The sequence below is a fragment of the Tyto alba genome, unplaced genomic scaffold (assembly GCF_018691265.1).
Source record: "Tyto alba isolate M040663 unplaced genomic scaffold, T.alba_DEE_v4.0 Super-Scaffold_13, whole genome shotgun sequence".
Lineage (NCBI taxonomy): Eukaryota > Metazoa > Chordata > Aves > Strigiformes > Tytonidae > Tyto > Tyto alba.
This window is the reverse complement of record NW_024881275.1, coordinates 12,405,816-12,431,359: the sequence shown is the minus strand read 5'-3', so window position 1 is coordinate 12,431,359 and position 25,544 is coordinate 12,405,816. Positions and strand designations below refer to the sequence as shown.

The 25,544-nt window shown below is 45.0% G+C and overlaps 1 protein-coding gene across 5 annotated transcripts in view; it reads right to left on the bottom strand.

Moving 5' to 3' along the window:
• MUSK (muscle associated receptor tyrosine kinase) overlaps positions 1-25,544 on the bottom strand; it is a 54,284-nt gene that overhangs the window by 7,699 nt on the left and 21,041 nt on the right. Inside the window, exons 6-15 of one of the 5 annotated variants that reach the window (XM_033001535.2) lie at positions 20,209-20,333; positions 16,357-16,516; positions 14,835-14,841; positions 11,755-12,021; positions 6,933-7,108; positions 6,490-6,513; positions 3,259-3,347; positions 2,758-2,917; positions 1,323-1,512; positions 797-988 (exon numbers count right to left, since the gene is read on the bottom strand). In XM_033001535.2, the coding sequence (XP_032857426.1) occupies positions 797-988; positions 1,323-1,512; positions 2,758-2,917; positions 3,259-3,347; positions 6,490-6,513; positions 6,933-7,108; positions 11,755-12,021; positions 14,835-14,841; positions 16,357-16,516; positions 20,209-20,333 (1,390 nt within the window). Of the gene's footprint in view, positions 1-796; positions 989-1,322; positions 1,513-2,757; positions 2,918-3,258; positions 3,348-6,489; positions 6,514-6,932; positions 7,109-11,754; positions 12,022-14,834; positions 14,842-16,356; positions 16,517-20,208; positions 20,334-21,808; positions 21,816-23,823; positions 23,847-25,544 lie in introns of all 5 variants that reach the window. The other 4 variants (XM_042787875.1, XM_033001536.2, XM_033001537.2 and 1 more) reach the window with 4 other exon arrangements.

The window sequence follows — 25,544 nt, the reverse complement described above, 5'->3', positions numbered from 1 at the left end:
TCAAGGCTAACAAGATACCCTCCACCCGCCTCAGTCTAGTCAGATCTGGGTTCATCTCTGGGTTGTTAAATCAAACATTTTTCACATTTGAAGAAGGGCATGATCTCACCTCCCATGAGATTTAACAGAACTGAGATCTCATCAGATACCTTAATTTTAAAGCAGGCAACAATGGCTGCAAATTCCAAGAATAAAAATTAGTAACTAAAGGGGACACACACACAAAAAAAAAAAAATGTTGGCTTAAGGGCGTTGGGCTTTTAGGGGATTTTTGGATTGGTTTGGTTTTGCCAATGAATCAAATGGAAATTGGGTCAGGACCTAACTATAGCATGACACATTACTTTCTGTGGTAATTACTAGCCAGTGTTGGCGTTATAGTACAGGACACCACACACTGACAATTCACAAATACTGGGAAATGCGAGAATTTCACAATAGGTCACATGTCACAGGCAATATTCCTGGCAAAAACAGTGATGATAAATTTAGCTCAACTTTTATACCAGCTTTTGGTATGTGAGTAAGATGTTACATCTACTGGAGAGAAGAACACAGAGTCATTTGTGACAAAAGTTTAAGAAATATCAACAGAAAGCAGTGGACAACAGAAATCTAAGTGACAGAAAACTAAGCTAATTCAAGCCTATGTGTACCATCTGGTATACATACATTTGATTTTGGCTTGAGTGAATGAATGAATGAATGATTTCCACTGCCCAGATAATCAGTTGCCTGCCTGCCAATTTTTCCCAGATACCTCCAAATAAAGAAGACTTACACACAGGCCACTGACCTTGCTTGGAAAACTCTCCCAAATGCTCCTTCCCCAATATCTCTCACATATTCAATATTGTTCCTGGGATACTCCAGGCTGAGCAACTTTGGATTGAGGAGAAGTGGCATCCGCTGGTACATTGGATTGGGGTGCAGCCGGTCCAGGAGGAGTTCAGAGGGCAGAGTGGTGAGCGTCGGTGTCTCCGATTCTCTGAAACAACAGAGCAGTTTTTGTTCAGTGTGTGAACAAAGCCCTCACTCTATCTGCATCTCCTCCAAGGTTGTTTTCTTCCAGGATGGAAAAGGGAGGTGCAGCAGGGCTGTGGAAAGAGCCTTGCAGCAAGGTGTCATGCCTTGTCCCCAAAACAGTCACCAGGCCACCTTCTGCTCTCGCACAGAGACTTGACAGAGCTTGCAATGGGTTGTCACAAGCAAAGGCGGAGCTTCTCCCCTCCACCAGGCATTTGCAGGTCTGTGGTCTCAGAAACAGGCAAACCCTCTTTCAAAGCAGCATTTGTTGCCTTGAATTAAGTCACAAGCTTTACCTTTTTTTGTTTTTCCACTGCTTTCGACGACGGCAACAAACAAGAGTGACAATGCTGAGGATGATGATCAGGGCAAAGCTGGAGATGATTGAGATGATCACAGTCATGGAGTACGTAGGGGAAAAGGGAGGAGGAGGGGGGAGATTTGGAGTCTCTCCATTTGGTTTTCTTGTTCCTAGTGATAATGATGCTGTAATGCAAACAAAATCAGAAGGTTACAGTTTGGATAGTTTATAGAGCTTTCTCTAAGAGGTACTTACAGAGTCAGCCTGATGTCCCGAGAATTAAAGACATTACAGATACAAGCATATGACTGGAACATACTAGGGAAGCCTGGTTTGCAGGAAGCAAAACCCATTTTTGCTTACCAAATGTGAAAACTCAGGATCTGGTAAAGACCAAGAAACAGTTTCCGTTGAGCTGGGAACACAGTTTTGGTAAGGAATGTCTGCAGGACTTACAGATAGGAGATCATATCTGATGGTCTCAACAGTATTCAAATATAGTAATGTCTACAGTGGGAAAGATCAATGGTCTATGATGTGGACCATAATGTATCATGTGTCCTAAAAGGAATCTGCAGGGAGGAGTGTAAGACCAAGTACACAGTGATACTTTCCTGAAATAACCCCTTGCCTCCAACAATTTGTGTCTCAGTGTCTTTATGGGGCAAATATGGTAAACTAGAGTAAAATACATTTGGCTGTATTATTAGAAGAAAAAAAAATATTCAGGTAGGCACCTGTTGACTACTTTCTGAGACATTCTAGAAAATGCTAATTGGTACATGCAATTATTGAAAACAGAAATAAATATAAGCCATTCTTTTTAAGGCCAGCTAAACTGATACTGCTCTGTGTTCCCTTAAGTCCACAGCACTCCAGTTCTCAGTGCAAGCAGAACTGTCTTATTTCCAAACACTGAAATCCAGCAACTGTGCATCTTGGATGAAATATGTTTCAAAAATTTTTCTGTTCTTTGAACAAGAAATAGCAGAAAGACTTAGTTTGAAGACTTCACAGAGCAAAGACGTTTCCATCATTTTCAGATTTGCTTTTAATTAGAACTGCTTTTTATTATTGAAAAACTCACCAGAAGCAAAGCAACTTTGGAATATAGACCCAAATCCTACCTCCTCCTCAAAAAGCAGTGTGGCAAATCCATTTTCCATAATAAGATAGCCAATTTGATTTCATCCTTTGACCTAAATATGATCTGGGGCAAGATGCTTGATTTGCATATCTTTGTTTCCCCATCTTTAAGGTTCATGTTACACCTTCTGGTTAAAGATGCTGAGTGATTCTATTAGAAGAACTAGAGCTGGTCGAATCCAGAACACAGAACAGATCAGTGTGGCCATGAGCATTCAAGATCTTGCAAGGCCCCGAAGCAACCACAGTGGAAGAAATCATAAATTGCAGTCACCATTGCCTACCATCTCCACAGGGAGCCACGCTGCAGTATTCCCAGGTCACAGACGGGTCTTTTGTGTAGCACCAGGGACGTTCATTCTCACCTCCTGGATTGCGGCAGTAATTCTCAGCATCAGACAGCTCAGGGAAAACCTGAGGAGTCCTCCTGTGCAAGTGGGGAGCCTTGGGGGAGGAAACAAATTGGATTAGTGTTTCGATATAATTTTTCCTGCTGGTATTAACAAAACAAAACCAACCAAAACAAAGGAGCAAAGAAAGGCAGAGGTAAACCAGCCTTCCAGCAGACCGCCAGAATGACACAGAATGTATCCTGCCACGGGAAGGGGAACTTGCAGATTGAAATACAAAGAGGGTATGAAACACCAGTGAATTCAAGAATTCGGGCAACTTGTCGCCTGCTCAGCCTTTCCACTGGGATTGGGCTGCCTGGCTCTGAGAAACTCTTTGGAAAAGCAGACCTCAAGCATGGCTCTCCATTCAGTGGGTCTCACACTGATGCGCACCTGGTCGCTCCACTTCTGGCAGGGAATGCCGGAGGCTGTGACATTGGCCCAGCCCTGGTAAAACTGGCCATTGCCGCTGTAGCAAGTCCCTGGGGATAAAAAAACACATAGGGTCAAGTCATCTCAGACAATATCCTGAAGCAGGGACTCACAAGAGTAAACTTCATGTCATTACATAAGAGTATGTGGTAGTTAGCAGCAGATCTGAAGCACATAAAAGGACTGGGCAACTGCAGGCAGGGAACTGCTTAGCCTCCTGTTCACACTTAAATGGATTTTGAGCTCAGGACATAAGGTCAGATCTGGTAAAACCCCAAAGAGGGAACCGGAGCTCTTTCAGATTGAGAAAATGGGCCATGCACCTGCGATGGTTGCGTTGCGTCTGCCCAGTTCACAGCACTTCCATGCAAAAAGTGCAAAGCAGAACCACAGTGAAGCCACCCATACCAAACCAAGGCAGAAAGCAAATTGCAGCACTAGTTACATGATTCCCAGCCTTCAGTCTTACAGAGGCAACAACAGGAAGACACTCACATTCCTAGGGCAGGTAGCAGAAGGCTGGGATTCATAAAGTCCTACAGTGGTATCCCTCTTCCCTGCCTCTGTACACTGCCTGTCCTCTTAGACTGGATATTTGGAAACAGTCCATGGTTTCCAGCATGCATGGAAGCTACACACTGAAGGCAACTACAGATCTGAAGAGATAGTATCAATATAAAATAATATTCTTTATAATGAAGAATGTGTAGTTCACTTTCCATATACAAGGCTTACTCTGGCTGCAGAAAAATTAAGTAGAAAATCTTGAGAGGATTTTACTGCAGGAATATGTTCCCAAAACATAAATGTAGATACCACCTGTCCTCATAGGAGACGTTAATGAATGCTGGCATAATCTAGGAAGTGGGAAATCAACGGAGAAGGTGCAGCTTTACGCACTTTAACACATGCTAGCTAATCTTACATAAACTCTGCTGAAATGCAGCTAACATTCTGGCTGATGGCACATACTAGGGTCCACTGCATTATTAGCCTTGTTAGATAAAATAACAAGCCAGTAAACACAGTTGTCATATTTTTATTTTCTATTACATTCTTAAGCTTGCAGGTCAGGAAAAGAAAATCAAGAGGAAACCTGACCTGTTCTAAAATAAAGGGATTTTTTAAGCAAATCTTTTTCATCTTCATTAAAGCTTTGCATAAGTTTTTATCCAAGTTTGAGACAAAGGCTATATGTTTTAATATATACTCCCAGATTGTCCTGTTTCTCCTGTAGGAGGAACATAGTAAATGCATCATGATGACCATCTGCTCTTTTCTTCTTGCATCACGCACTGAACTCATGATTGTAGTTATGGGTCTTTTATAGACCCTTGGCTTTCTGAACTTTCACCAAGCACCAGGCACTGCACATGGGTTAGATAGAAACATCACCACGACAATATCTGCTCAAGGTGAGTGAGCTCAAACACATAACCAAGTTCCTGTAGCCCAAGGCATGTAAACATCTCAGTATAGGAGTGACTGTGGACTTCATGAGCACACTTAACCAATCACAAAGGCAAAGTGAAATGCTCTAACTTGAACTTTGACTGATATGTAAGCTACCATGTTATGCCTCACATCTACAACAAGCTAGCAGCCCCACACACAAGCAGCACTTGTAGATCTGCAGAGGTGTAAAATCTTGTTAAGCTGCCCTAAAACATAGCTGTGTGTCTGAGCCCCGCATTTCAAATATCTCACATTCAAAGGCAAGGAAATCAATGCCCGAAACCTGCCTCATGACTGAGCTAGTAACCAATGTGAAAAAAAACTGTTGCAAAGATCTGAAATAAACTTCAGTGTGACACCTTACAGAAGCAATGTGGAGAGCTTTAGGGGCGACAGCAACACTAAGAAAGCACCTCTGAGACCTTGGTGGCCTGGAAAATGCAGATGCCCTCATACATGTTCTTGCTACAATGAGGACAGAGGGAGTAATAAAGGTGGTCCAACTGGGATTTAATGAATAACTTTGATGGGCAAGATAGAAAATGGTTCACTTCATGCTCCCTAAACCTTTGTGCGTGTAACAGTGGCTATGAAGTAGAAAAGAGGGGGAAATATCACTAAAATGTTACTGTTATGTCTCCCTGATTCATGACCAAATAATGCACATCTGCGCAATACCACCCTGGGCAAATACTGTGAAAGCTGAACAAAAAGTTCACATGTTTACACAGGAGACAGAGGTCATGTCCTGAACTTGCAACTGTCCAAGGCAAGGCTGAAACCATCCTGTGAATGCCCTACTCATTTGCTGGCATCCCTCCCTCGTGCTCCTTTCCCCAGAGAGGAGATGGCTGCAGCTGTGGGCTGTAAGCACTGGGCAGTGATGATGGAGTGCCCATGGGGTGCTAAAGCACTTGTCTCAGGTGTGTAACACCAGGAATCTGGGGCTTGGGTGGCCAGGGGGAGCCAAGGCATTCCCATGAAAGAAAACTCCCCGCAATTCTCAATTTCACTTTCTCCCTCCATGCAGAAGATGCCTGCCACCGCCAAATCTGCAGACCTCACCGGCTCAGAAACATGGCAGGAGGGAGGTTCTTCCTTTTCCAACAGGACAAGCTCAGTGGCTGAGCTTTAAACTGCAGTTGAATGTCAGTTGGAAGAGCTGGATGTGCATGCTTCAGCCATGACCAGCAGCAGGGCAGAAGGCCAACAGACATCTCAGCAGTGCCACAGGGGATGACTGAGTCTTACTGTTGGTCGTGGGGGTTCATAGGAGAAACATCCAGACTTCAGAGAAGATTGGAGGAGAGTGCTGGTGCCTTTCGGGTAATAAAGTCTTGCAAGGCCAGCTTTATGTAGGCAACCATGTCAGTAACAGCATATAAGGCTGGAATGACCTCGGTAGCAGTATCAGAAATACTAAATATGAGTAAAGGAAAACTAGAAGCAATAGGTAGAAAAAAGGGGAAACGGCTGGAGGGGAGGCTACCAGCTAAAAGCACCATGCCTCTCTAATTGCCTTCAACAGTTACCAGCCCACGTTCTCCCCAAGCTCTGAAGAGCTGGAACTGTGTTTCCCCATGCCTTGGACGTAGAAGCTCGGGCATTTCCTGGTAATAACCTGAATCCAGCCAGCCAGGACCAGAGCAAAACATAAAAATGCTATGCAAGCTGCATCTTCAACAAAGAATATCATGCCCACATCTAGAAACATAGAGCCTGGAGCAGTTTACTTACTGGTTATATTCTCCTTCTTCAAATCTGTAAGAAGACAAGACAAGACATAAGGAGGGGTTGTCCAGGGTGTGATATAACTGGGTGTTTGCTTGGGAATGTGTTACAGGAAGAAGTGCCCTCCCAGCAGTGCTTAAGCAGCTTGTTTCTTTGCAACGGCACCTGAATGGCGATTTTACCGTCATTAAGACTGACTTTGGCAATGAGATTGTTATGACCCTCTCAATAGCGAGCCAGGCTTTATTTACTTGAGGGACTTTCCTGCACCCCAGTTGTCCAAGACAGACAAACAGCCAATGCAGCTACCACAGTTCTGTGCACAAGCGTTGACAGGATGGTACCCACCATCAGCCTTTACTTCAGTTGTAAATTACGGATCACATCTTTCCCCGCTCCCTCACCAACAGCACAGCTCTCCAGGCAACAGGCAGCATGTGCCACCTTACCAAAAAAAGGGATGCGGGTGCAGGCACTGGGGTCCTGGTGCAGGCTGGGCAGCCTGTTGCATTCGGGAAGAGTGAGCAGCATCAGCCCTGGCTTGTAAATCCCCTTCTGAGAGTTTTCCTCCATTGAGAGCCATTCCTTAAAGCAGTAGAGATCCTTTACAGCAAGGCAATTCTCTCTACATTATTTTGCAAAAAACAGTGAAATACAGCAGTCAATGGCTTGATAACAATGGCTGCACTTAGCAGTGGTGTGCAGGGGTTATGTAGGCTGAGAGAAATTCGTTATCATGGGTATGCTTCTTTAAGCCATTCTGTCTGGCTCATAAACCATAAAGGAAACTCTGTATAAAATATAACACCTTCCTTTAGGAAACCCACAAAGCTACATTTTTAATGAAGCAGGGTTATGCTCAAAGCACAACACACATCACAGTCTGTGAGGAGTTCGCTCTCATCTTTTCCTACAGATTTATTGCCATCTTCTACTAATAAACATCATGTCTAAGAGTTATCTTAGCATTTTTCAGTACATTCTAAAAATCTCACCTGTCTTCTGTAAATTGTACATTAAAGTGTCATCTGTTAAAGCCAGGAGGTGAGCTGCAATTCTTAATCATCTTAAACTAAATATTTGCCTGTATTTTTAACCTCGCAGACTCACCCATCAAATTTTCTTCTTTTTTCCACAGACAGCTTTAAGTCCTTTTTTTATCTATCAGCTATCTGCAGCAAAACCTTTACAGTGCCTGGTAAAACAAGAGACCTAAGTGTTTCCTAGCTAATGTATTACCTCCATAAAAATATGAAACATTCACTGACAAGAAGTGCTTTGAATGTTTAAATGTTCCTTAGATCAGAAACTGTGAAGAAGGCCAAGGCAGAAATATCTGCTCAAACAAAACAGAACAAAACAAAACAGAACAAAACAAAGCAATAAAGAATCTGTACCATATTGAAAGTTTGAGGATTTGTTTCATTAGTCAACTTAGCAGCAATTTGCTTATTTATGTATTCATTTTTGAGAGCCTGAGTTGCAAAACCAGCTTTGAGGTCATGTGCAGAAATTACTTTGCTGAGTTCAGCTGAAGTCCTTTGCAGATTCATATCCTTCCCAACCATCACACAGTGATGCAGAAAGGTATTGCTGGTGTCTGTGGTGAAGGTTTTAGCCAAATTCATCTCCTGGTGGGCTGATGTGGTCTCTTTACTTACAGCAGTTTCAGCAAGAGCAGATGGCCATGAGTTCTGATGATGACTACCAACACCGAAAACCCTCTAAAGCTCCTGAAGGATGGGGTTCATTGGGAATTTTACCAGGGCAGCAGCTTTTCTGCAACAGCAATGGATGCGCTTCAAATCTGCAGGCTGTATCCATCAAAGTTCACTTGCCCCATGCTTGGGTTTAGCCAGTGCTAGTTTATTCCTTCCTTAATTTCATGAAAGACAGAATGCAGCCAGATGGCATAATTTGTCTTTTTTATGTTAAACAACATGTGGAAGAGGAATGACCTTCTGAAGTAAAGAAAGGTTTAGCTAAAGAAATGAGAAAATCTTGTGTTTGAAGCACTGGCTCACACTTGAGAGATCTGGACTGCATTGGCTGACTCCAATCCTGAAGCTTGAACATCCTTAAAAGAAGACCCTTACTCTGTGTACAACTGCAAAACACACAAAAAATTTTCCTCTGCAGTCCTGTTCACTCCAGTGTTAAAGGCGGATTATCTTCACCCACAAACCTACCCTGGGAGTGTGGTGAGGCAGCCAGAGGGAGGGACGGTCAGTCTCCTCGAGATGGATTCATAACATTGTTATAACACTTAATCCTGAGCAGCAAGAGCTTGATGAGATCATATGCAAAGATTACTTCAGATTATTATTAGAAATTTTATGTCATGTAAATGACAGATGGACAAAGAACAGTAGTAGCAGAAGAGGACAAGGGGTCCAGTGACATTTTAGGAACCACAAAGGACTGTTTAAGCGGAGGTAGGAACACACAGATCCAACCAAATTAAGACGTTTCCCAATATGGGACTGTTCCCTGCAGCCCGGTCGCTTCATATCAGCAGTGGTTGAAACAGAAACTGTGGGCTTTCCTTTTGCTATCACAGAAGCACCCAGTGGTAAGAGGCAATGTAATGAAGAATTGTGAGATGAGACATCATTTTCCCTTAAAAAGGAAAACTCTATTTCTAATCAAATTGCATCTTAATTTACATGAAGTAAAATTTTTCTCATGTTGTTTTCTTCTATTTCACTTCACCATGTTTTACCCCTTGATTATTTTTATAGAAGCTTTACTCAGTCTGTTTACCAGTTGTTACTCTTGCTAGCTAGCTTCTAAACCAAGATGAACATAAAAAATTACATGGGGAGAGAAAAAATGGTGCAGAGAATAAATAACAAGACAAAAACACACGGAAATATGTCAAGAGAAATATGTCCCTCAAAAACTGTGAGAATTCTCTGGCCTCTGAGATAACTAAATTCTTACTCATTAAGTATTTCAGCTGAAAACTTGTGTAATCTAGCCAGTGTCTGCAGAGAGGTATAAAGTTGTCTGTAAAAAGCAGGTAAGATAATTGGAAAGTAACCAAGACCATGTGAAATACATTCAAGAGCCCCCAGAGGTCTCAACTGTTCAGGAGTATGTATTAGATGTCTGAGTTATCAAAAAGAGTATTTGGTTAGGGCTTTGGAAGAACTGTTGTACAATTGATGTGCTCTGGGAACAGGAAACAGGAAGGATGCTGTTGCAGGGCTCATGTCATGAAGAAAGCTGCATTTAAATCTGCTTTAAAATCACCAGGAAAAATCACTAAAGGGAAAAAAAGCATAACATTGACTCATGGATTTGAAGAAAGATGATGCCAGGCAAGTCCATTAAGATTTAGACATATTTGCAAATACTGTGCCTAATAGCTCAAGATCAAGTGCAGATTTACGTTGATTTATATAACTCTGACGTCAGAAGTGCCCAGAAGTGCAAGTCTTCAGTTGAATCACCACAAGTTCTGGTCCTGCAGGGCCATTCATGAATAGGGGTAAAAGAAGTGAGACCCAAATCTTACTGAAATGCCTCGTGGAGCACTGTGCAAAATCCTTAGCTGACAAATGTGCTGTGCATGTATAGCTCAGATATAAATACTGTCACACATCTTGAAAAAAGGCAGAGAGATCATGTACTAAAGGGCACAATGACAAAGAGCAGAACAACAAGGCAGCAGAAAGGAGTCTGCCAGCAAAAAGCAAGTTTCAGTACTTGGCTGCATGATTATCTATAGATACTTGCACATAACACTTCTTCTGTAGGATGTATGTCACTACTGTGCTGGCAGAGGAGTACCGAACAGAATAGGCACAAAATAGAGAACACAATGTATTGTCAAGCTTCATACTGGGATATTCCTCTGTGCCTTTGTTTTAGAGATATTAAAGGAGGAGCAATCAGAAAGGTCCAGATTACAAAGGCAACATGCTGCTGATTGTCCTAAAAAGTCCCTACATAACTGTGAAAATAATTGCCAGTGGACTACATCTGGCCCAAGTCCAGCTGGCAGCATGCTTGCCGTGTCTGCAGAGAAGACTTGCATTTTTGTTGAGACACTACAGTTGGGGCTACTCTCCCGATAAACAAATCTGAAAAATCTGTTTTAAGATTCAGTTGATGGAGTACAAGAGCAAAGTAATGCACTTAGGCAGGGATGTCAGCTGCCCAAATGTGAAATGGCTAATAACTAGACAACAATCTTCCAGGGGCAGAAAATGAACATTGATCAGTTGTGGCCGACAGTTGTGTTAAGAAGAATGAGATTCACCCTGAGATGTCTACCTGGGGCTGTCCTCCGCAGAGCACACCAAGCAATCATTGTTCTGTTATACAGTAACAAAACCTGGGCTGGAGGCTGTATATATTTAGCACTTAAGTAAAGATGAGGAGCAGAATCTTCAGAGTCTGGAAAAGCAAGAACTATGAGCAGAGCTTGGAAAAAGCTGCTTTATTCTAGTCTGAGAAGTTGGGGAAGACATCCAATCTCATTGCAAAGAGGAAGGGAAGAAACTCATCTCCGTGGCCATGGTGGGAGGACAAGGGGCAATGGGGGAAGAGCTGCTCGGGAGGTTGCATGGGGAGGGAGCAGTGTCTCTGTTGCTGGGACGTGTTGCACAAACACCTGTCAGCAGCATATTAGCTGCAGTGGGAGATGCTTTGGACTCCTCGGGGTCCCTGCCAGCCCTGTTTCAATGCACATTTCTCCACATATGGGAGGATACAAGAACCAGATGGGAGGTTTGGTTTAGCAGGTACAATTACACTGGCAGTGTTTCTGGTCATCTTCACCGTGGTGGGAAGTGCTAAATGATTAATGTATTGCCGTGGCCAGATTTGTTGAATGCGTTGTGACCATATTTAGTCAAATTTCTAAACAAGCAATTACTGTTGTAGTAATAATGAGTACATACTGACCTAGTGAGATTTAACAGATAGCAATATATTAATTATTTAAATCAATTATGTCATTCAAATAGATATTTCTTTTCAACACTGTCCACTAAAAGCCTGATATAACACAGACATCTGGGCCTGAAAGTCAGTCTTTACCCTAGCAAAGAGCACACAGAGAGCTGGATCAGTTCTTTGTGTGTACAGTGAAGAGAGCAAAGGGAAAACTCATGCAAACCTAGAGGGCCTATTTTCACTCAGCGCTACTGCAGGTCTGGACAGACCCTCACCAATCCCTTGCTGCCTTACACATCCCACAAAATAAAAGTGAAAGATAAGCAAATTTTTTTTTTTTTTTTTTTTTTTTTTTTTTTAATTTACCTGCACACTGGTTTTGGAGCTGGCCCAGCTCCCGAGGGATTGCACTCCTGGAAGATGTAGTTACACAGCAGAGACTCAGCGGCTGGTTGGCAGAATGAACTCACCATTTTCAGTTCAGTCCAAGCAGTGTGCACAAGCAGCTCTTGGGTCTCCTCTGGGTCAGCATAGGAGGAGTTGAAGAAAACAAGAGCATTCTTCGCCAAGATAGTGCTACACACCTCACCTCTGTATGTGCTGCAGTAGCCTGCATCACCCTTGTACAGCTTGCTGTCAGTGACAAGAGCATACACAGTAAACTCACAGCCCTGAACACCTGCACGAGCAAGATGCCTACGCTCTGTTCTGAATGAAGTGACATCTGAAAAGCTAACAGAGGTCAGAGGGCATGGTAGATGACTATAACCAATAAAAACAGCTAATACCATCCAAAAATTAAACTTCTGCAAGGAACCTCAGTGTGAGCATGGGGCCCTCCTGATCAATTCCAAGGCTGAGGTTCCAGCCGAGGGTTGCTAGCATTTTAAGTGGGTAAAAAGACTGAGTGATCATGCACAACCATGATCTAGCATGGGCCCTCACCCTGCCCCCAGGCCCTAATGGGAAAAAGATTTGTCTTCCTGATTCCCTGCACTAGATATCAGCTGTGATACTTTCTGCACACCTGTGATAACTTGGGATTTTTTGCTCTGCTGCCTAGTAATAGTTTAATTTTGTATGGACCCAATGAGCAGGAGCCAGGTGAGACCCACCCAACACATGCCAGGATCAGACCAGCAAGATCAGACCAGCAAAGCTCCTGCCTTCCCCTCTTCAGCTCCTGCACCCCTACTGACCCTGCCTCTCTTCCATGCATGTTTAGGTGGGACACACAGGGAGGAGGAAGGTACAAGCCTCTGCAGTTTTCCTTCTGGTGCTTCCCTGCGAGGTCCACCCTCTCCTCTCTTCGCCATATCTCCCAGTTTGCAAACTCCTGCCACAAAGCATGGGACCAGAGCTATGCCAGAGCAATAAAAAGCACAGCAGGGTTGGCTCCTTTGTGGGCCATTTATTTATCCTTCCCATGTTTTTCGCATACTAGCAGGAGACAGCTGTCATCCCTCCCTCCCTTCTTCCCCGTGGCCATCAAAGGGGAGCAGCAGGGCGAGGGCATGCACAAGTCAGCTGTGCTCCCAGCAGCTCCCACAGCCACCCCACGGCAGCAAGGTCTGTGGGTGAGGATGTGCCCTCTGCTGAGGCTGCCTGTGGGCTGCAGTGCCCTTGGGGCGGGGGGAACCTGGGAAAACAGCCTCCTCTGGGTGCGGGGGATGGCCGAATCGGGAAGGGAGAAGGGCTGGGTGCAGCTGTCCCCATTGCTCATTCGGTCATTGTAACTGGGGTCAGGGAGTTCAGTTCACAACACGCCAACCATTTGGAGTAGCCAGCAGAGCTATTTGTATCTTTGCCTTTTATTTCTTTACCCTGCCCAAATAATTGCCCATTGTCAACCCTGGAGGTTCTTGCTGTTTTTCTTTGGAAAGCTGGAGGTATATGGACAAAGGATTATACAGGATGCCCAAATTTCTGCTTTTCAGATGCCACTCTCTGCAGATCGCACTCTCTGAACCTGGTTTAGCTGCACTACTTTGGGGTCCATGTCATATTTTTTTTTAATTTTTTTTTTTCCCTCTATGTCACATTGGCTAAAAGAGACAGGAAGGCACCGATTCTTTGAGGTAGAACCAAAATGGCAGTGATGCTGTAACACCCTGCATCACCCCAGGATCTACGGACACACCTTCATGTAACATAGGCACCCCCCAGAATCCTGCACCCATCCCACAGCCTGTGACATCTCCTGGCCACGGAGCAGGTTTCCACACAGCACTGTGCTGCCCCCAGCACCCTGCTAGAGCTGTCCTTGGTATGGCAGGAGTCACATTATCCACATTTTCCTGATGATTCCTGTTGTGCTTAATCTGAAAGGTGTGTCCTTCCTGTGCACCAAGAGGTAAAAGAGGGCATAAGCATGCATGGGGCAGCTGTGCTGCTGACTTCAGTGGGCTGCAGAAGTAGCCCGACAAGAGTCACCAGTGCTAATAGTGTGTTTCTTTGCCTTTTTAAAATCTGCAGGGAGACACAGACCAGGCTGAGATGGAAAAGCAGCATCAATGTATTTCTCACAATGCCTTATCACAGAAAGGGAATCTCATGCAGTAAATGTTGAGAACAACTGTGGGACAGAAGGGCTGAGCAATTGATCACTGTTCCCATGCCTGTCACACCTACACGGGTGCAGGTGTAAGGCATAAGTCTGCCATCATCATCAGGTGGTCACTAAATCACTTACAAACTTCCTGAATCAATCTTGTAAGCGCCTGTGAGGGAGGCAGGGGCCTTCACAGGGAGCCTGTGTCAGCAGAGTGGCAAAGCCATTTGCTTGGACTTTCTCAGGCTCTGCTCTTTTCTCTGAGGGCCAGTAACTCCCAGGCTATCCCTCTCATTTTCCTCCCAGACTGATTTGCCAGTGCAACATGTAGAAATATGCTAGGACTCTAAAAAGAAAAAGCCAGCCAAATTGTTCAGTACTCCCAAAAATACTGAGCAAATGTACATGTGTGATTACATACCAGTGGCTTTACTCATCCATAACTCTGCTTGGAACAAATATCTAAACTTCTCCTGCCCTAACGTGGTGATCACCAAGTCAAAATATATTTATTGGCTGTGTACAGACAGGAGTTTAACTTGCAGTTAAGCTTTTGCCTGTAAATTTAGAAGGTCACTGAAGTTGCAGATTTATAACTGTGAGCAGAATATACTCCAGAATATTCTGGCTACCTCCATATTTTAAACACCCTTACTCATGTGTGATCCACTGCTTGCTTGATACAGAAGCACCCTGATCTACTTGGGCCTAGTCTCCAATTATGCCTGTATAAAGCAGCTTGGTGTTCTCTTCAGGTGAACCTCATCTGCATGCTTGGCATCCAGAAACCTGCTCACTTCATTTAAGCCAAGTTAACCAAATTCCCTTGATTCAACATTCCTCTCCTCCCTGGCCCAGATAAAACCCCCAGGCTGCCACAGAAAGTCATTCTTACCTCCATTCTGCCGAGAGGCATGGAATCAACGAATCATGATGAGCCAGGAGAAAGAAGAAATGGAAAAGACATCAGTGACACTTCATGACCCCCTCTGAGATGTGGGAGTTAAGATTTCCATGCTAGGAAATCTCTGAGACCTGTAAGCTGTCTGAAAAAGATGCAGCTAAATTCTGTCCTTATTTTGCGTCTTCTTGTAGGGAAGAAGAGTTGGGCAACACTAGACACAGTACAGGGAGAGGGAATGAGGAGGAGGAAGTGGGTTGTTGACTGCAGTTCTTGCTGAGCTGGAATGTTGCACCCTAAACCCACACCTTTACCCTTATCCTTTGGGTGCTATGTAACCGGCAGGTAGCATCCTCTATTTAAGCCTCTCATGCACCCATTCCTGCAAGCAGCAGCTGTAACAGGTTGGAGAAACTAGGGCTGGAGGTGCAGCACAGGCACACAGCCATGTCCCCGCTTGCAGTACCGTGGCGATCTGGGCTGCACTGGCACAGGGAGGAGGCCCTGGGTATCAGCCAAGGACTGGGACTCCTCTCCTCTGGGACCCTTGGGAGCTGGGAGCAGGAAAAGGCAGGCTCCTACTCAGGTCTGGGGGGCTACTCCCCTTTTGCTGAGCACACTCGGTCTGAAGGAGAGCAGTTCAGCTTCTCCCACCAGTCTAAATGACCTGCCCTACCTGCTTCACGGGGCAGAGCCTTGCCTGGGCTAAAATCAGAAGTGTCAACGCGAAATATGGTACCAAGTTCTGAGTCTCTTATGGGGAAAAGCTTGTTGGTGGGTCTCACTGCCCACTGTAAGAAAAGGCATGGTTATTTTCTCAACAGACCAGAAGCTGAGGCACAGAGAGAGGGGCAGGTGAATGCCTGGTTAACAGCAGGACCAGGGCTACCACCCTGTGTCTGGAGTCCTGGGTGATTCCACTTGAGTCTAACTAAATCCCCCTGCCTGTCCCAAGAGGGAGGGCACAAGCTGCCACTTTTCTCTTGGTGTGGCAAATGCTGTCAGCTAGCTCAGACCATGGGTATTTCTCCTCTTTGGATCATCCTGTCCCTACTTGGGAGATGTCCCTGGGAGCAGAGGTTACCCCAGGCCCAGCGGAATACTATTCTGACAGCAACCTCCCTGCTTTCTGGATGAAACTCGCTGAGAAGATGAACTGCTCACGAAAGCTATTTTCACCTTGCTGTTAGGTGATACCAACTCTGGGTTATGGCCATGACTTCCTCCGCATGGATGAACTTACCAAGTGTACTTCTGGGACACAAAGTACAGGACAGCATCAAACATTCAGGAAATGACAGCTGTGCCAGTCTCCAAAGTGTAAGAATATATGAGGAAATAGCCTGGTGGGGGATGTATTTGTACTCAAATTTAGCCCCCTGCACACTATCAGCTCCTCAAGGCTTTCCCTCCTCCTTCAGAGTACTTCACGCCCCCTTTCCTCTCCACCAGCAGGGAAGACAGGACTTGCGATTACCAGGATAAAAAACTAATGACCCCTTCTTTCCCAGCATACCTGAAACACTGATGGTTGCCGCAGCTTTTGCGGCTCCAAAAGTTTTGCTGTGTTTGTTCGTGGCAAGACAAGTGAACAGGCCAGGTCGAGTGACATACACCTGCAGTCTGGAGTCAACCACTCTGTCCTTGACGCTTTCTGCTATGGAACCTGCAGAAATCTAAGGGAGCAAAAAGGCCAGTGCAGTGATATTTCCAACAAAGGCAAACAAACAAACCAAGAAATCCACTCAGCCCCAAGCATTTAAATCAGCAGAGGATGATGTAGCAAGCAGATAGAAGTGACAGAGAGCTAAAGCTGCTGGCGTTATTTTGATGCTTTCATAGCAGCTGATTTCACAGACAAAAGAAAATGTTCAAGACCTCTCCTATTTCACACTTCATCAATATTTTTGCAATTTACTGGCAGTTCTAGAGAGCTGGCTAATTACTCCAGGACTTCTTTTAGCAGATTGTCTGGCTATTCATGCCTTCATAAGGAAGGGCACAAGGTGGCTTTGTGGACCCTGGCTATACAGAGGGAGAAAATAAAATAGTGTGGAAATTGTTGAATCTGGATTACTATAACCACTGCCACACTTCCAAAGCAGTCCTGAGCAAAGCAATTGTTCTCATTCTGACACCTTGGCAGATATCTGATAGATTTTCTTACCTCACACCTGGAAATATGGAAAGGGCTGCAGATATGGTGATTTTGGCCAGCATTTTTCACAGGTCAGAAATTCCCAGGTAAATGTGCTTGGAACCATCTGATTTTGGCCAGTTGGGCTTGGTTTTATTCTCAAGTCTTTCCTGCTTATATGGCAAGTAGGAGGACATGGTACATCAAGACTCCACCTTGCAAAAGCCGTAGGAAGGAGCAGCATTGCCTTCATACCAATGGGAAGCATCAAGTGTAATTCAAGTGAGATGTGGTTGCCCATGGTTTCCACTGGTGCAACATGGCCCTAAAGACATTAAGATTCGTCTCCCTGGATCCATCCCAGCAAAGCACTGTACCTATGCATCTATCTGAGAGGTTAGAGAGATAAATATGACCTCTCTGGAGGTTATCAGAAATATGGTTTCGATGAGACCTGTATTTGTTCCCAAAGGTATTAACAGTGATAATTGAAAAGCAAGAAGATATGTGTCAGTGTTGTATCATGTCTTTAGTAAAGATTAGTTTCTCTGTGAAAAGAAAGTGTTGAGAATTATATATTTGTTTTGCCTCACTCACACTCAAGTTGGAGTTGTGGCGGGGGAATGCTCATGGGAAGAAAACACTAAATAACCAGACCAACACAATTATTGTAAGTATCATATCAGGGATGTGTGGTATGCCATCCACAGTGCAAATGCAGGGATCAAGGATATTCTTTGGCCTTATGCTGTGAAGACAATTCAGGGAGATGGGAGCTGAGGGGAAAGGAAGAATTTCTTTACCAGCTGCCCCTCCCTCCCAATGTCCACCCAGGAGAGGTGGCCACTTCCCCTGGGCCGCTTGTGCTGATCCAGTCCTCTCTCCCTGCTTATCCCTCAGGCCTTCAGGTGTACCCCATCCTGTTGCTCCCCTCCCAGCAGTGTTGCACCATGCCTGGTGAACACAGAGAGCCAGGATTGCTCCTCCGGGCTTGGACCGCGGGAGGGAAAGGGCACTCCAGCAGCTGCGAGCAGTACGAGCAGTACACATGGTCACATGCACCATGGAAAATCACAGGTGAAAATGTCAGGTAATTGTGCCTAGGACTTCCGTACTGACCAGCTGTTGTTTCTTCTACTGGGAACCTCCAGCCATTCCCTTGTGTTAAATGATTCCCTTCCTTTCTCAAATACGTTCCCTGGGATTCCGTTTCCAGCAGGCCTTCTTTTAGACTTTAAAATGACACCTCATCCACCACCAAAACAGAGACCTCTTCATATCTTCAGACCTGGCTCACTTTGCAGTGCAGATGGTTTGAGGTCCATAGTGCCTCCTGATGCATAGCGGGAGGAAAAGGAATTGTGTTTCTGTTTAGGTAGGCAAAGCAGCTGCTGTGCAGAAGAGTTTCCATCCTTCTCTTCAAAGGCAGCTCAATAACCTCAGCAGATTCCCACTATTTAAACCTCAGGACAATTACAGGTTGGCTTTCAGAGACTGTAATGCCACAGGCATGTTGCATCTTCAAATGACTCACTGTTGCTTGCTTGTGAGCCAGCGCTCAAACGCACATGCTCCAGACCACCCGCTTCCTGGCCTGACTTTCCCAGAGATGGGCTCTCGTTAAGGTGTCCTTGCCATATTTAAAATGAGGCAATCTGGAGCACCACTCTCCTGGGACCGGGATTTTCCTTGCAGGCAGGAATGGGGCAGAGAAGATATGACCAGCCAGGCAGTGGCTCTGGGCAGGGGCTGACCATCATTTCACACACAGCTCTCTGTGGGACTGATGCACCAGTGGGAGCTTGGCAGAGCAGGAGTCTGTGCTCTGGAAATACTCTGCCCTTGTCAGAGACTCCAGACCCCCCAAAAAACTTCTTCCCCCATGAGTAAGAAATCTTGAATAAACACCTGCAGTTGTCTCAAAATAATTATCACCAGAAACTACAAGGGACCCACGGCTGTCTGCGGAGGCTGACCTGATACCTTCATTGTTCTCCCTAGCAACCTCAAGGGAATATAGAAAATAAGCCCTAATCAAACTGGAGGACAGAATAAGGTTTGGATATGATAAGGAAGGCAAGACAGCTTGCAGAGTAGCTCAGGCTTCTTAATAATGTATTTTAATACATGGAAAGAAGGGATAAAGACCAGGATAGGGATAGCCTTCTGAAGTAAGGAACTTGAGAAAGAGGGTTTATCAGTCCTGTTGGAAAAACAAGTCCACGGGAATGACCACGGCCAGCCAGTGGCCAGAAGGACTTGGGGTGGACAGGGGGTCAGCAAGAAAGAGCGGAGGCAAATTGCCAGCCTGACACAGCAGCTGCTCCACCTGCCTCCATAGCATCACACCCTAGGGCTCACATCCTTAAAAAAGCTGTTGAAAGACCACAGAGAGTACAAAACATGTCCACCATAACAATATGAAGATTGGAGGAAACCCATGGCAAGCTCAGGCTGCAGAGCTGCTGTGACTGTAGTGCACTTCTCACTCCACAATATCGAGTGTCAAGCAGCTCTTTAGTTCAGCTGAAGGGAAGGCATTGCAGTAGCCTACACACGGACATGAAAGCCAGACAAATTCAAAGCAGGTATCTATTTAAAATGGTCAGGATAATTACACCACAGAATATTTTCCTGTGGGAAGCAGTGGATTTGCATCTCTTGGTGCCTGCTGCAGAAGAGGTTGTGCCTTTCTTGAGGACATGCTTCTAGCCAGGAATAAATTAGTGACATATTTCAGTGTGTCACCTAGCTCAGTCTAGAAAATTTCAGATCTATTAATCTGCAAAACCTCAAGACAGCTTACTCTACCTAACTACCTCAGTATGTGCTATTTTGTCAAATAAGCAATTTCACCATGGTATTGTTACCACATTAGGGGAAAGGAGAGGAAAGATGGCTGCAGAAATACTTAAACACATGATGAAGTCCTAGAAACCCTGGCTTAGAGGAAGGCTATAAGTATCTAAAGCATCCTTCATCTCAGGCTTTCCAGGCCCTTACAAATTAACCCATGCAACACCCTGGAGAAGGGGGAGAGTGTTTTGCAGAGGAGAAAACTGCAGCAGGCAGACAAGGCGGGATCAACTTGATTGCACAGTGAGGTGCTAAGTATGGCAGGAATAAAAACTACAAGCACTGGCTTCCAGCCCCACATTTTAATCCCTGGGCTGCACTTTCAGGATGCTAACAGCCCGCCAGGGACAAAAGCATGAAAAAAGAGGCACTTACAGCTTTCCCATTTTCCAGCCAGGTGATGGTAGGGACTGGAAGGCCGGTTGCCGTGCACCGTAACGTCACCACAGACCCAAAGGTGATATTTTGGGATTCAGGAGCCTTCAGGATTCTGGCAAAAACTGCAGGAAAAGATAATGGTGCTAGTTTAATGGCAACATAAAGCTGAGGCTGTGCTGGCATGGGGATGCTTTCCCCCCATTAGGTCTTGAAATAAGCCACAACTACATGAATAAAAGCAGAGCATAGCATGGGCCTCCTGGTGAGTGACAGTTGTGGTAGGGGGACAAAGAGGAGAGAGAAAGTGATCAGCAGGATTATGTTCTGCACCTTAAAGACCGAAATTTTACCTCTGGAAATTTCTACATCAGCTAAGTTCAAAACCTCAGAGGAGGTAATGTGCAAAAAATCAAGGGCATTTTCACTGGTAGTGTGCAGATGGGACAGCTTACAGCAAATACGTGGCAAGTTATCACGCTGCCTTGCCAAGGGTGACCTCATGCAAAACTTGTTCAAAAACATCAAGAGGACTATCAGCATGGTCACATACCGTGAAGGTTAAGGGTCAGATAAGCTCCTCAGTGTGATCGCAGTGATTAGGACCTACCATGGAGAGCTGCAAACCCCAGCATTTTCCATGGCATGACAACCCACCCTAAGGGGAGAGAGTCTAATGTGGGGTTACAGGGGGAATGGCTGGCAAAGGCTTTGGGAAGCTGAGATTTCAGGGGGAAAGTAGGTTTTTTAAGTGATTTTTCATCTCTAGTTTTCTTGCTTCTTCTGTGGCAATGCAGTTACTGGGCAGTTTGAAGATAAGCAAGATAAGCACCTCCCTGTCCCGAGAATTTTATTTTTAATTTGGTAAAAGGAAGAATAAAAGTATTTGTGCTGAAAACTTATTCTGATCCAGAAACACAACTCTGATGGCCTTCACAAGCTGTATTTCAGCTGCTGTACTTGGACCACATAGAGGAAAGCAGAGAAGAGAGACATTTCCCATGTGGAACATTTGAGTTTTGACCCAACATTTCTAATGGAGATGCCTGAATGTCTGTGCAGAAGTAGGATGAATAGCTCTGTGCCATTTCTTACTCAAATTTCTCATGCTTAGTGAGTAACGCTCACTCTCTACCTTCTGGGCTGCACAGCAATGACTAAAAGTCTCCTTTAGAAATTTTAGTAAGCAGGGGAGTTTTGCTTTGAGTTCTCAGGCAAGCCTGATATCTTGTTTGCCACTTTTGCTATCTTTATGGTTCCTCTTACCAACATATATGATTATGTCATGGTCTTCTGTGTCTCTGTTTGCCCAAGGCACCTCTTGGCACTGGTGACTGGTTGCTCCCAGATGAAGAGCTCCAGTGCGGCGCAGTTAGGAGACTAATGAGAGTCCTTTCAGAAACTATCTGTCCCCACCATTTGGGATGGGAAGGCTTTGTCTGCAAAATTTCAGTTGGAATTTACAAAATATATGTTTTCCACCTAGTCCTTCTAGCCAGTCCTGACCTTGAAAGGGGCTGAGATTTGTATTAACAAAGAGCCTAAACCCAGCTTTTTCTCATGAATAGGCAATACTGGGAGTACATTTCAGCATAGAAACTTTTTGTCTTAGGAGCAGAGCCATTCAATAGGCTCGTGGGCACAGGGTCTTAGGGAGATTAAATTTAATGTTAGTGAAGTGAAAAAGGTGGGTGAATATGTATTATATTCAACTTCTTAATTCCTCTAAGGTATCCGAACAGTCCCTCGCTATCAATGCTTGGTACTGCTTGCTTAAAGTCAAAGCAGAGAAACATCGGGACTGCTGCAACCCCCAGTCCCTCAGCAAGGCAGCAGGTATGAAGCTCCACTGCTAATGAGGAAAGCTGCAGTTACTGGCCAGGGACTTTCCTGACAAATAATAAGCAAAATGAAACCTTTGCCTGAAGTTTCACTTCAGGCCATTAACACCAGATGGTTGCAAATTCAGCCCCAAGTGCCCCAGGCCAAGCTCATAATTACTTTTATACTTCATTCGGAGAAATACTAAACTTTTGGGCCTGTCCCCTGGCAGCAGTTATGTGCACATGGCTCCCGCTGAAGCCAGCACGTTAGCTCCCAGAGCCAGGATACGGCCCCTGGTGCTTTTCTCGTGCTGCTGTTAGTTTCTCAGTGTGCTGCTGGGACTCTGCCCGCCTGACGACACTGCTGCTCGGATCCTGCCCAGCTTCATTAATACTGAAGTGATGAATTACCAGCACCCAGTTAGTCAGTGTCAGACACAGGTGCATATGCCCTCCTCTGTACTGGCTCTTCTCCCAAAATCTGCAAGGCTCTTTCAGCCAGGAGAAAAACAGGCATGCTTTGAAAATGTTGGCAATTGCACAGTCAGGGAGCAAAGCCACAGTGATCATGGTGGAGAGGCTGGAAAGCTGCATCCCACTCCCTGGGGTTCTCCCACAAGTGCTGGTCAGAGCACTCACTTTAGTAGCCCAGCACACTGCTGGTGTGATCCCCTATCTGCCAGCATAGGGAAAGCAAAGGATCAGGCGATTCAAACTTAAAACACCAAATACAGGGATAGAGAACCCCAGCAACACCTGCTAAGCATTCACGTATTTCTTGTGGAAAGTACTGCAGATGTATTATCTAGCACAGGAAGGGATGGCAAAATAAGAGTGGGCCTATAAGTAAATAAACTGATTTCCAAAGTGTGGAAGAATGGAAGCTCTTGTTACCTCAGTGCCACCATGTGCATCTCCAGGACTCTCAAAATTGAAGTTATAGATTAAATACTTTAACATTTCAAGTACTTACATTTGCATGCTTTTTAAAAGTATTTTACTTAAAGTTTATCTATTTACCTTAACTATTTAGCTCTAGATACTATGAATGAAATAACCTGGATTTTTTTACACTATTTTATTTTTAAGTGAGAAGTTCCCTGAGACAAAAGTTGGAGTCCCCAGGTCCTGACAGGCTTTGGAGCACCACTGACTGGCACACCCAGAGACATATTTTCCAAAGGGCTTTTCATCACTTTGGGGAACAGCATTAAAAAATCCAGAATCAGCTATTTCTTAGCCTCATCATCTATGGGTGGATGATTGACACATTGATGTTGCCAGCAGACTTAGATGCTGTGAGAAAGCCAGGACAGGTTGTGTGAGAGCAGCCAGTGTCACCTTCCACCAGTTCAAAGTGGGGCAAGACCATCGGAATGAGTTTGAGGTCCATTTTCGCAACCACATCAGCAAGGAAATCTGTCATGTAGCTAAATAGAGGAAACCATACCCCAAAATTATTGCTTCTTTTTTCCCACTGTAGAAAGAAAAAAGGCAAAGGCAATGAAGAAATGGTGACCCTAATGGTGCCAGCCTAAGCAACTGGGGCGTAGAGGTGGGTGAAAGGCAGGAAGAAGAAGGAACAGTAAACGGCAATAATTGTTTGTAAAATTCACATTATTTGGTGGCCTTGGGACATTGTTTTGTTTTCATTTTGCCTCACAGTGAAAATTACCAAAAATCAGGTGATTTTTAACACTTCTGCCACTTGCCCTCTTTTTCCAGATCCTCCCAAAAGTGGATTTTGCCAGGACCTTTGCCTGTTTAGCTACTTCACCAAAAGGTTAACAACATTCACATCAGGCTCCCCAGGCTCTCAGCATAGGATTTGCCCAAAGGCATGCTAAAAAGCAGTTAGGGAAGGTGGTAGAAGGTTTAATTTATTTATTTATTTAGGTAGAAAATAAAACAGAAGAGCTGGAAATTAAATCCGGCCAACTAAAAGCCAAGCCAGCACGTTAAGTTTCACTCTCAAAACCCCTAATAAATGTCCTTTCTTTTACAGCCCTGCTAAATAATGTGCTGTTCACTGCAGGGCTTGCTAGGAGGTATCTGCACTGCAGCCAGCTGCTCTCGTTTCTGAGAATTAGGTAACATCATCCAGTCCAAACAGTAGGGCTCTAATTCAGCCACAAAATTTTTATACTATAAAAAGATTAAATCAGGGTCCCCCTAAGCCCCTGGTTTGAACAGCTAACACTTTCCAGGTGACTTTGTTTTCCTGTCGCCTTTGACTGAGTTGTGTTTCATTTCCAGGGTTTGGGGCCTGATCCTGCAGTCCCAGCAGATGCCTGACTCCTGACTGGGTAAGGCCTGTTTTTTTGTTAAAACAGGCTGGATTGGGCCAGTCACATCCAGGCAGCAGCCTGGGTGGCCTGGGGCCATGCTGTTGCTTTCTGGAAAGCACAAAGTAATGCCCAGAGCTCACAAGAAACCCTCATGCTCACAGCCCCACTGCAGGAAAAGACCCCTTTTAGCCAGGGTTTCGTAAGACTTCATGCTGGCTTTGATGCACCAGGCCCAGTCAAGCACTGGTTTTGAGGTGTGGGGTTTTTTTTCCAGAGCCTCCACTGACTTTGGTGAACCTCAACATTCAGAAAACATGAGAAACATATGACAATGTACATGAATTAACCCAGACTACCAACATGCGCGTGTGTTCATGTCCCAGAGTTTGTTGCTAGTCCTGACATACTGTAAAGCATACCTGATAGTCCCAACTGAGATAAGGCCATGTCCTGGGTTGAGTGAGTGGAGCGGGCTATAGGGACATCCCCCTGTGAGAAGCTTCTGGAAGCTCCCCCAGCTCCAAGTCAACTCCACCTCTGCACCAAAACTGAGCCCATCAGCTGCGCCTCTGCGATAACGTATTTAAGAAGGGACGTGGTGACGGGCAGTCAGACTTGTGAGGAGGAGTTGCTGCAGCTGCGTGAACACCAAGGTCAGTGGAGGAACGGAGGAAGAAAGGAGGGGGGAGGTGTGCCGGAGCAGAGACCCCCCTGTATCCTGTGGTGAGACGGCAGGGCGGCCCCCCCTGCCACCCATGGAGATCTATGGTGGAGCAGACATTGATAAGAGCTAAACTTGTGTTAGCAACTGCCTGGCAACAGTGGGTGCATGCTCCCTTCCCACCACAGTCTGAGCCTGGCCTAATGCATGAGCCAGACTTGGTGTGCCCATACTGCCAGATCTGATATCTCAACAGGCTCCACTTGACCTGATTGTTTTGGTTTTATCATGAAAAAGGGCCTTTGGGGTGATTACAGCCAGGTCTTACACCAAAAATGTTTTCCAGCTAAGTGGCAAAACACAGTAGGTAAAGGCAACTCCTATGTACAAAAGGCATTTTCCTCTGGTACAGCTGGTGCCATGTTCAGAACCAGTGTGTCTACGTTGCTGAGAGAATTGGTAAACTACACATCACCTCGGAAACTTTCCTGATATTAATACCTTGGCAAAGCCTTTGCCCTAAGTACTATTCATGTGTAAGCATTTAGGAGCTAAACTGCAAGC